The 11,727-nt window shown below is 58.7% G+C and overlaps 3 protein-coding genes across 3 annotated transcripts, besides 1 other annotated feature; all 3 read right to left on the reverse strand.

The window, feature by feature from the left end:
- Nucleotides 1-633: 633 nt before the first annotated feature.
- On the reverse strand, nucleotides 634-3,747 carry LPMP_131360 (hypothetical protein; the record flags this gene model as incomplete). Its single annotated transcript, XM_010698914.1, has 1 exon — nucleotides 634-3,747. One exon carries the CDS (start codon nucleotides 3,745-3,747, stop codon nucleotides 634-636), a length of 3,114 nt encoding a protein of 1,037 aa, XP_010697216.1.
- A 2,546-nt stretch (nucleotides 3,748-6,293) lies between these two features.
- Nucleotides 6,294-6,988: a repeat region.
- A 397-nt stretch (nucleotides 6,989-7,385) lies between these two features.
- On the reverse strand, nucleotides 7,386-9,026 carry LPMP_131370 (phosphoprotein phosphatase, putative; the record flags this gene model as incomplete). The annotated part of the gene is made up of 1 exon (XM_010698915.1): nucleotides 7,386-9,026. The coding sequence occupies one exon, from the start codon at nucleotides 9,024-9,026 to the stop codon at nucleotides 7,386-7,388; it is 1,641 nt and encodes a 546-aa protein (XP_010697217.1).
- A 1,759-nt stretch (nucleotides 9,027-10,785) lies between these two features.
- LPMP_131380 (hypothetical protein) lies at nucleotides 10,786-11,538 on the reverse strand (the record flags this gene model as incomplete). The annotated part of the gene is made up of 1 exon (XM_010698916.1): nucleotides 10,786-11,538. The coding sequence occupies one exon, from the start codon at nucleotides 11,536-11,538 to the stop codon at nucleotides 10,786-10,788; it is 753 nt and encodes a 250-aa protein (XP_010697218.1).
- Nucleotides 11,539-11,727: the final 189 nt, after the last annotated feature.

Genomic DNA, 11,727 nt, shown 5'->3' on the forward strand with positions numbered 1-11,727 from the left:
ACAAGTATCGGCCTTACTTGCGACCCGACCACCTACACAATCACCGCTCCGCACAAACATATCTTCCAGAATCACTGAACACTTTCGCGAAGCAGTGACGCAGCCAGCAATAAAATGTGGGCAAGGGACTCCAGAAGCGTCTGCAGCGGTCCGCCTGTGCGCACCGCCGCTTTGTCTGCGAGTGTCTGCAGAACAAGGCACCTGTGATGAGGACGTGGAGAGATGAGGAAAAGCAGGGAGGGCCTGCACAAAGCCTTCCTACACACACGCAACACACTAGGTCCCGCAGCAGCTGGCATCCACTCATGCAGAAGGCAAAGACCATGCCTTAGCTTAGCCAGATACACACATATACATGCACATGTACATCTAGTGGGCAGGGGCGATACGAGAGAGGCGGACATGATCAGAGTGGGGGGAGGGAGGAGGACTCCCAGTGCCACATGCGAGCATGTCCTCGCGTTTTTCTGTGTGTGTGTGTGTGTGCGCGTGAGCATCTTCCTCGTGCTCAGCGCCACAGCACCCACAGTGCTCGTACTTGATTTCCTCCCCCTCCTCTTTCCCTGGGCCTGAAACACCTCGAGACCGCCCTTGCGACTCTCATTCTTCCCGTCTCTCTAGTGCAGATGTCGTCTACTTATTTCTCTTCTCTTGCGACGCCGTCGACGACACCTTCGGAAGTGGTGGCATGCCAACCAGCTTGCGGATGTCGCTGTAGGCGTAAGCCTTTCCCAGCTCCGAGCTCGCCTTGATGCGCAGGAACTTGTCCTCGGTGACAAAGAGGACCGTCGCCGCCCGCTGCTGCCTGAGGTAGACCGCGTAGCCGAGAATGCGGTCATCATTTGTCGTGGCATGCAGGTCGTACGCCTGGACAACCTCCGTCCGCTTCTGCAGTAGTAGGCGGCCCTGTGCTGCATCGCTCAAGCACGCTGCAATCCAGTTGCGCAGCTCATGGGCCCTTTGTCGGCGCCACTCGCGATCGTGCGTGCCGCTCACACCGGCGGGTGCTGCTGCTGCTGCTGCAGCGGTGGTGGTGGTGGCGGCATGGTCGCTCTTGCCACTGCCGCCACCGCCGCCACGGTCCTTGTGCATGCGGTCCAACTCGTCGAGCACAGTAAAGGGGATGCCAACGAACCACTTCTCCAAGACTAAGTTCATCACACCCGGCTCGGAGTCGAGGAGTGAGGAGGTGTCAAAAATGACACACTGCAGTGCACTGCTGCCACCCCTGCTCTTGCGGCTGCCAGTGCTGGCGGTACGCATGTGAGGCTGAGAGGACAACTCCGTCGCGTCGGCCATGCTGGTGGTGGTCACCGTCGTTGGTGCCAAAGTCCGATTGACCGCTGCCACTAAAGCGGCGGCCGCTGCCGCAGTAGTGCTGCGAGTCATCATGGACGGGTAGCAGTAGTACGGGGATACGGAGGCAAAGGAAGAAGAGGTGGACTCCCTTGGGCACTTCTCGTCATCGGGGACACCATCTTTGAGCTTGATACTGTCAGCGCTCTCACGCCCTGTGACGAGTCCCGCCGAAGCCTGCGTCAGCGCCGCGTGAAGCGACGGGGAGGCCAGGGCCGCAAACGGCGAAGAGGTCGACCAGGACGGCGGTAACGACGACACACTCCTCTTCAACAGCGCCTTGTCTGACTTGATTGGCACCGCAGACGATAGGTGCTGTGAGGAGTGCTCCGGCGGAGAGTGCGGCGGCGGTGCTACGGCACTCACGATGAACGAATTTGATATGGGCTCCGTATACCTCTCACTCGCTGTCTCGCCGACCGGCACCGGGGCTGCCAGACTGCGCAGCTTGCTCAGCTGCTTCGCCCACACTGGGCTATTAGCAAGGCGTGTTTTACCGCGGGTGCCTTTTGCTGGTGTACCCTTGAGCACCACAGCCTCCACCGCTCTCTCCTTCTTTGCTTTCATCGCAGCCGCACCTTTTCGCGCTCGTGCGCGGCGTACGCCCATTTTGGCGGCTGCGTGGTGAACGTTCTGATTCGCACTGGTCTTGTAAGACACCAACGCGTTTGCTGGCGTTGGAAGGAGCGCGTCCCGCTTCTGCACTTTGGCGGGGTCCAAGTCAGACTTATCGCTGTCGACCGCTGCAGGCGGTACTGGGGTGGCCTCACCGCGCGCGGCAGTGGCCTCAGCCAGCAAGCGGTACTGTGGCGCATTCTCCAGCGCGGCTTCCAGAGTTGCTGCCGGTGACGGGAGTGAGTTGCATTCTTGGTCCTCACGCGGGGTCGCATCCGATGGCGGAGTCGACGGCTGTCGACGTGGCTGCTGGAGGTTCTCGAGTCTACGCAGGCGTGAAAGATTTATGAAAGAAGGCGGTAGCGGCGCCTGCACTGTCCCCCTCCGCGACGTCACAGGGGCCACCGCTTTCGCGTCAGGAGACAACGATGTCGGCGACGTCGGTGCTCGTTGGCGCAGCTGAGCAAGTCTTGCTGAGACGATGGATGGTCGAGGCAGGCCTGGCCCTGGTGAGAGAGAGGACGCCGCGAGATGCGCGGGGGTCAAGAGCGCTGCGGCTGTCCTCCGCTGTGATCCTGTTGGCAGTTTGTGAGGCGCCGGTGCCACATCAACGGCAGGCCCGACGCCAGCCACACCGTTCTTGGACGTAATGTAAGGATGCGGATTGCTGCAGTTCTCAGCAGCGGAGGCTATATACTGGTTGGCGGCACGTAGGCGACTTAGCGCTGACGCGGTGGACTGTGCCGAGTCGCTCGCTGTACCAGAACTATGACCGCTGTCCACGTCCTTTTCATTGCGATATGTCGTTAAAGCTGAGGCGCGCAGGCTGGCGAGGCCCAACGACTCAGCGAAGGGGCTGCCACGAGCGGAAGTCGCTGTGTCGTTGGCAGTCGGCACCGTCGGTGGCCCTTTGCACTGCTGCCCCACGCTCTTTCCTTCGCTCTGGAAGGATTCGGCGATGGGCAGTGACGGTGGCATCAGTGCATCACTACGGGAGCGCTTTAGTCGGTCATTCTGCAGCACAGCCAGCGTGGCCTGCGCAGACGTGCCGTTCAGGAAAGACAGGCGCTGGACAAGATCAGGAGTGTACGGCGACGACACACACGACGATGGCGCTGATGACGACGGACCACTGCCGCCGAGTTCGACCCTGACGTCGCACGAATGACGAAGGGGCGACTCCTCGTTGCCGTAGAGATCTGGCGATAGCATCTGAGAATCATACGAGAACCTTTGTAGGGGCGCCAGGCCAGCCAATGCCCGCAGCCTCGCCAGCGAGGACTCCGCTGGTGTGCTGGAGTGCGGGGAGAACGAACGTGAGGTATGAGTTAACGGCTGCTTCTCTAGTGGCCATGCTGTAGTGTCTTCGCGCAACTCCTTCGGCAATGACGTTGGCGCAGGCGATGGAGAGAACGTCGCTGCTTTGCTACCCAGCCGCATGCTTGGGCCTGCGGAAGACGGTGCCAGGTCTGGTGTTGCCGTGGCCGCGCGCAGGTAGCGAAATCCGCCACCGCTCTGAATTCTGCTGTGACTCAGCGATCGGTGTGTGCGTCTTTCTCGAGTCGTGCCGTACGTTAGCAGCGGCGAGGAGAGTGATGTGTCATCACCACAGCCGCTGCTGCTAGTGTCCACGCTAGGTGTCGAGGATGTCACCTCTGACTGACCGCTTTTCCTTTCACCAGTGCTCGTCGGCTGCTCCGCCGGCTTCGGCTTGCTCCGTGGCGGGCCTGAGAGACACCGACCGCGTCGTTCGGATAGCTTGGGTGGCTTATGCATGCACGCACAAGGCGCCTTGCTCCGCCAGTGTCACTGCGGGTCCTTATAACCTTTTCCCTACCCGTCTCGGAGTCAAAGTGCAGCACACACGCAGTCAGGCGTGAGGATTTGAATATCCCTTCCCTCTCCCCTCCGCTCTACTCTGCGGTTTTCTTCACGACACACTTTTCCGTCCTTCTAAGGGTGCCGCCAATATTTGCTAGATCCTGGTCACCAGCGCGCACACACTGGTGAGACCCAGCAAGGAGGCCCTTACCTTTACCCTGACTTTCTCGGCAGTGAAAGAGCCCGACGACGGATGAACGGTGGCGTCTGTGAATGTGGGTAGGAGCAGACCGACTTCGGGAGTGGCGTGTGTGTGTGGGGGAGGGTGGGGGGGGGGGGGAGGGGCGATGAAGGCGTAGAGTGGAGACTTGTTTCAACAGGAGCGCAGCGGGTTTGCTAAACGCACTATGCACGTCGATACACACACGCACGTGCAGCGAGCAAACACCTCGATCTACGTGCCGTGGTGCTTGCAGGTGGGTGGACGCCTGCTGCTGCTTGTGAAGCGGGATGTGGGTGTGTGGGGGGGGGGGGGCGATGAGGGCGTACTCACGCGTGGGTCTCGTCTCACGGTGTGCTGCTCAAGCAGATGTAGGCTGAGCTTGTATGAGGGCAGACGGAGCAAGAGGAGGAGAGGAATCGGGTAGGGCGGGCAGCCGTCGACTCCTCTCCGAGTTGGGGTGGTTGAATGTCCAGATGGTCGCACGTGAGAGCGAAAAAAAGCGGAAAGACTGACGCAAACACACGGTGGGAAGCGAAGGGAGGGAGGGAGACGGGGAGGTCAATGACAACAAGGAGTCGGGTTGCGACCATGCGTGTGTGAGTGAGCTGCAGGCGTGCGTGGCATGTGCATGCCAGGAGGGGATCCGAAGAGGAAGAAAACGAAGGAAGAGCACAAGGAAAAGACAAAACTTGCAAGATGGGTTGCCGCCGCCGCCGCTGTCGCCGCGTGGGGGAGGGGGAGGAGGGGGCGGCGGCGTCCGTGAACGCCGCTCTGGCATTGACAAGGTCGTCACATTGTCGCCAAGTCACTTTATTTTGCGTCATTTTTCCTCAACGTTTTTTTTTGGGGGGGGCGGGGGAGTTTGTGTTGTGGTTCGATTCACTGTGACCAACAACAGCGATGATGAAGGGGGGGGGTGGACCGGCAGAGGGAGAGAGAGGAAAGGCGAGAGGCGGGCGTGCTGATGCAACCACGGCAAACAAATAGCAGCGAAGAGAAGTCGGGGGAGGAGGTGGAGGTCATAGGAGAGGGGGAGAGTAGGCGAATGTGCACACACACACAAAAAAAAAAGAGGTTGCCGAAGAGGAGGAGTGGGTCGTCCACTCATCACCTGTCAAGACACCTAGGCAAGGATCCTGACAAAGCACACGCGCCTTCGCACATGAAGACGACGACGACATCATCCAACGCAACCGGCGGCAGCGAAGGAAGGGCAGAAAAGGGGGAAAGGGAGGAGGTGACGGCAGGGAAAGACGGCAGCGCTCTCTGAGAAAAGAGGGCTATAAAAGGCTGCGAATTCGAACGACACACCGCACGAGAGACGAAGAAAAAAAAGCACGAGAACCACCGCCCATGTGCGGTCGTGGGGCTTCACCCCCCCCCCCCCTCAGTCTCTCTTCATCATAACGGGGCCAGCAGCCGAGGGACAGGGAAGAGGGAGGATATCGAGGACAGCGGAAGCGCACATACCAAGGGTATGCTCGAACGTAGAGAGAGTGAGTGAGACAACACAAGGGAGCAGAAGAAATTTGGTTGAGTCGGAGGAAGGGGTGTCGGGAGTTGGTGGGAAAGGGAATAAAGGGGAAAGAGGGAAATTGTGTGGTTGAACAAATCGGTAACTTCGAGCAATGGCGCGCGAGGGGGAGAGACGGACGCGTCAGTTTGTTGTGAGGCGGGGGCTCTCCTCACAAAGAGCGACCGCACGGGAAGGAGAAAGGGCACATGCACGCACAGACAACCCTACCCAACGCCTGTATTACCTCGCTCCACTTCTCGAAAACAAAGACGACGAAGACGAAGAACACCCACGGCAGAAAACGATCGGAAAGAGCTCACGTGAAAGGAGCGGCAGAGGAGAAGGGAGAGCAAAACGAAAGACTCCGCAGGAGACGGGATTTTTAAACGAGGCATCAGGGCGTGTGAACAACAACAACCGCGGCAGCGGTGACCAAACACGAGCGCAGACTCGGCGCTAATCCGCAAAACAAGAAGAGAAGTTGGTGGGACGAGCACGACGGAGAGGGAAGTGAGGTGACCGTCGCTTTGCTCTCCTCGCTCGCTGGAAGACTGGGGGAGGAGGGGGGGGCGTGGGGGGCAAACCACAGACAGGAAAGGGGAGAAAGAAGAGCGACAGTGCGAGCAGAAACTGTGAGCAGCCCACACTCACCCACACATCGAAGAAGAACGCACCAAAGAGCAACGTGATGGCGATTAATTCTTCGTCGTTTTCGTTTCAGCGGGCCTCTTCTGCTCCCATGGTTGAGGCCAGCCGCTTCCGTGGGTGGTACCTCACCGCCCAGTGCCCCAGTCGTGGGGAAGCCAAGAGCCTGCAGCCCACCCTCGGGTACGGCGGCGGGCTCGTGGTATCCGCGGAGAGGTCCGGGCTCGCTCTGTGCCGAGGAAACACTTGCGGTCATCATAGCATTCGTACTAGCTCACTACACATCACGTCGATAGTGAAGCGAATACATGTCTCCACCCGCCGCCTCTCTGCGTGCGCTGTGCTGCGGTGATGCTGAGCGTAATCCTGGACCTCGCCTGCGCTGCATGCAGTGGAATCCGAAGACACCGGACGGTGCCCAACGGTGCTGGTTGTCCCGGCTCCTTAACCGCATCTTCGATGCCAGTGTGCATTCTGCAAGAGACGCATTTCACTCCCACTGGCCAGTAGAGACGCTTCGTCTCCGTCGTTCTCAGCATTCAGGGATAGCACGAGAAGAAGAAAAAGAGCACGCCGGTGGCATCCCCGTGCGCATACAGCAGGATACACAATGCATAAGCGTAGGCTCCCCCCTCCCCCTTCTCAAAGACGAGGTTGAGGGAGCTACGGCTTGGCTTTGCTGCCATGAGTCTACTAGATGGACGCCTTCCGCGCCGGCTACATAACGAAGAGTAACCTGGTGGCACGGGAGGCTCTTGACCAGATACGAAGGGGTAATGGTGCACGCAGTCCTCAAATTATCGAAATGAATGACCCAACGGGGTGGGGAACTGCTCTCTAATACGAATTGACTCCAAGGAGAAGCACGGAGGATGCAGCAACCCCACAAGCGCCCGCCCGCACAGAGAGAGAGAGATTTACTGCAAGGCACGTCAGAGCACCCACTGAAAACATCAGGCCTCAAAAGAAGAGTAGCGAAACCAAAAATGACACCACGCAGAGGGCGCCGCGTAGTAAAGTGTAGGCGTCATTCGGGGAGTGAGAGAACAAGGGGGTGAGGAGGAAGAGGATAATAGAGAGAGGGGGCGGGGGGGATGGCAGAATTTCAATACGCCAACTGCGACATACCGGGCCAAGGCGCACGGTGTACATTCTCCTGTTTGATAATATTTGCTTTTATTCATCTACAATCAAATTTTAAAACACAGGCTACATGAACATAGCCGCGAACGCGAAGTCCTCCTTGCGGGCCAGCGCCTTCTCATCCTTGTCAGCTCTGTCGTACTGCTCGAAGATGGGTTTCCAGGCGCGCCCCTTTACAACAAGCACGGCGCCTTTATTCCTGTTCACGCCGCAGTAATTTGGGGCGGAGAACACCGTCACGACGTGATGGTTGTGCATCCACATGTAGCCCTCCATCGTCACCTGATGTGCGCGGCAGATAAAATCAAATTTGTTGTCAGCGCAGAACGTGTACGAGGCTGATGTGCCAAACAGGAAGCCGCAGCCGCGAGGGTTTCGATCATACATGGTCACCTCGTTCGTGGGGTCTGACCAGAGAAGGCCCGTGATAATGTCATCCTCATCAGCAGTGATGTTGCCGCAGCTGTAGTTGCGCCGATCGATCCTCGAGATATCATCCACCTTCTGCAAGGTTGGCGAGAGGCCGCCGTGAGTAACAAAGAAGCGCATATACAGTGACTGCACGATAGCAGCCAGCGGCAGGTCGAGGAACACCTTGTTCACGGCGCTCCACACCGCCGCGCCGGTTGCGGCGCCGAGCGACGACGTCACCTCCGTCAGGAAGCCGTACACCCGCGACGTCCTCTCCTCCTCGTGGTTGCCACGCATCAGGTACACCAGCGTCGGGTACTCCACTTTCAGCGCCAGCAGCAGCAGCACCACCTGCAGGCTGTGCGGGCCGCGGTCCACGTAGTCGCCCATGAACAGGAAGCGGCGGTCGCGTCCGTCCAGGTTGCACTGGTGCCGGTCGTACTGCAGGCAGAGCACGCTCGTGTAGAGGTCCTGGAACTGGCCATGGATGTCGCCCACCACCACCAGCGTGTCGTGTTCCAGTACCTCCAACTCCAGCACCGCTGGCTCCTTCTCCAGCACCGCAGTCGCCGCGGCGCACAACCTCATGAGGTAGTCCTCGCTGAAGAAGTGAGCCTGCGTGCACTCGCCGCCGTCCTCCTGCGATGCCGCCGGTGCATCAACGTCGCCGCGCTCGCCGCGGCGCAGCAGCCACTCAATCAGCGGCACAAACTCCCCGCTGCGCGGCGTCACACGAAAGAAGGCGTTCGTCTGCTTCTGCTCGACCCATTCGACCTCTTGGCTGACCGACAAGCTTGACAGGCTCGTATCGCATTCCACCCACTTGAACGTCAAGGAGGAGCTTTTGGTAGAACTCTCTTGCTCCTTGGTTTGCTCTGTCGAACTGCACGGCGAGTTGCACACGGGGCTGCTGGATCTGGCGTTGTTGAGGACAGGTGTAGACAGGTGTGTTTCCACTCCCAACGGCGACTGCGAGCCGGCAGAGTTAGGGAAAAACCGAGGCTTCCATGGTATGGACGGCGGGCGCTTTTGAAAAGACTCGGGGATTTCACTGACGCGTCGAGGAGGCGACACCGGCGGGGCCCCCTGTAGGGGCTCTGTGCCGCTCTTGGTAACTCGCACGATCAGCGGCATGGTCCCGCTGGAGTGGCCATCCCCCTCCGATGTAGTTGCGCCCCCTGCAGAGTCAAGGGTACTTGGCACCTGCACCGAACTCCCTTGTGACTTTTCAGACGTCGCCGCGAACGTCCGCTGAAGGACCGATGAGTTCGAAATTAGTGCGAAGATCGGCTGCATAATTCGCTCCGCCGTGCTTGGCCGCGCTGGGCGTTGAGAAGGACTCCTTGAGCTCGGTGATGGCGGCTTCGGCTTTTCCAGACCCGCGGGCAGGTCGTCAGAGGGGGTGCTGGAGCAGTCCTTGCTCTTTTTGCCTGCTCGACAGAGGGGTGAAGCTGCAGCGGCAACTGCGACGCTGTCAGAGCCGTAGGAGCTGAAGAAAACGTCTTCGTTGCTCTTCGAGGATTCGGCGCGCGGCTTTGGGGTTGGTGACGAGGGGGGCGTGCGAGACTCGTACGTATCGTCCTCATGCGACCCGCTCAGCGGAGAGTTCGACTGCCCTGTCAAACAGGCGTACGGATCAGTTGACATGACTGCAAGATGAGTCAGTGACAACCGAAGAGCGAAAGCAATGCAGCAAGCAGCCAGAAGAACGCGTATCACAACGGTGGTAACCGAGGGAAACGAGAGCGAGTGCGTTTTGCGTAAAATATGGTGTATGACTGCGTGACCGACACGTGTTAGGTAGAGGGGGGAGGGAGGGAGGGGGGGGAGAAGGAGAAGGAGAGGTGAAAAGAGTCAGAGATACAATTGTGCAGTCCGCCGATCAACGAGAGCGTTGCATCGACACACACACACACACACGCACAGAGAGAGAGAGAGAGAGAGTGAGAGAAAGCAGAAACCGCTGGTTAAAAGAGAGCGAGCAAAGGTACGGAAGACGAGGCTCGGTAAGAGAGAAAGAAAGAAATGAAAATGGGTTAAACGGGCGAGGTGCAATGAGGAGTCACGCACCAGTGCACGAGCACACGTCGGGCGGGTGGGTGGGTGAGGGGTGGGTTGCTGAGACTGTAGTGGTTGTGCGAAGTCACCACGAGGCGTCTCGTCTTCTTCAACGATTGAAGTCGCGAGGGGAAGGGGGATCCCGCACACTTCTCCTTGACCCCACTCTTGTGAGAAGAGTAATCTGAAGCACAGAAGCAAAGAGAAAAAGATAAAAGGCTCGTGATGATCCTGTCCGTACCTGTTGTACGGTGCGTGAGTGCGTAATGTCGAGCTACTCGCTGCTTGATAGGCTGGTCTACCTGTTGCGTAGACGCGACTGAGTAAGAATGTGTGCGCGTGTATGTAGGGGGGGGGGGAGGGGAGGACGCAATCATAGGGGGCAGTGCAAGCAACCAGTTAAAAGAAGAAGAAGAGTGAAGCAGAGATAAGAAGTGGACAGACGTGCTCGAAAATGAGCAGTAGTGAGACATCGAGTCAGCATGGACAGCTGCGCTCAGGAGCTCTTGCGTGTGTGTTGTTTTCATTTCTTTTCAGGGGAAGAGAGAGGGGGGGAGGCGTTTCTCCCTTCGCCCTCGGCAGAGGAACACGATTGCGCTTGCTTCACTGCTTGGCCTTTCTTTTTCGGTTTCTCTCTGTTCACGCCAATCTGGACCTTGTTGAACGCCAACGTGTGGGTGGACACACCAGTCCACCCACACGTTCTATATAACCACATGAGTTCTCACCACTGGCGAGAGCGCCGCCATCGTCGTGGTGTCCCCTCACACACATCAGTTTCCTCCACCGTCTCCCTCTTTTCCCCTCGTCGCATTACCTGCTCCACCAAATTACATCTTCTGCACGAGCAGGGCAGCCCTGCTCCACTGCTTGGAGTAGTAAAGGAAAGGCAGAGTGTGAGAACATCCAAGAAGGCGAGAGACACCAGTGACCGCGTACACAAGTTGGTAACACCATCGCCCCCCCCCCACACCAGCAAGCGCATATACGCCACTGCCTACCTGCGGCCTTTGTTGCTTCTCTTTTTCCTGAACGGTGGAGGCCGTGGCGGTCGCTTCTGCTTTAACAACCGGGGCGTTGTCCCAGCTGTGCCTGCTGCTGATGCCAAGTCGAGAAGGTGACCACACCGAACAATGTCGGCTGGGGCGCATGTAGGAATTTGGTACTCTGCAGCGAGCCGCTTCACAATTGGGTCGCTAGACGCGATGATGATGGGCTTCTGGAGCTTTTGGCGGAAGAAGAGGGCACAAAGAACATAGAGGCGCGTGTCGTAGCTATTGGGGGTGATCTGCAGCTCCTTCATCACCTTTGCATCGTACTCATCGACTCGCTGCACCACGATGTGGTGCTTTCTCCGGTCCAACAGCAAATTGATCTTCTGACGGAGCTTGTCGGAGTTGATGAATGCCTTGGGCCACAGCGCCGAGTCTGCAGACGAGGGGGCGGGTGCAGTGGCAGAAGCCGGCGTCACTGGGATACCGGCTGTGAAGCTGTCGAAGGTCTCGGCAGTGATACCCTTTGCGTCTGTGTCGAAGAAGTCCAGGACCAGCTCAGGCACAATCAGTTCGTTGTCAAACCCAACCCCGGTAAGCGCCTCCATCGTCGAGGCCATCACACTGACAGTAGCAACGTGGTCCAGCACAATGATGGTGTTGCGCAGCAGGACACCTTGAACGACAGGTCCGAGAGTCGGGCAGCCGGCAAGGCGCAGACGCTCAAGGGAGCCTCTCCACGGCTGGCGCATTGTCATCGCGGCTGTGGGTAGGCGTTTAGGGTAGCTGCTAAGGACATGTGTCCCTTCTGTCCGTGGGGGATGGGGGCGTTGGAAAGAAAGGTGGAGAGGAAGAGGCCTGGGGTGTCACTTATGCCAACGCAGCTGCCCATGCATGAGGCGTGTGTGTGTGTGGGGGGGGGGGGGGTAGTGGGTGGTGGGTCGAGG

Source organism: Leishmania panamensis (genome assembly GCF_000755165.1).
Source record: "Leishmania panamensis strain MHOM/PA/94/PSC-1 chromosome 13 sequence".
Taxonomy (NCBI): Eukaryota; Euglenozoa; class Kinetoplastea; order Trypanosomatida; family Trypanosomatidae; genus Leishmania; species Leishmania panamensis.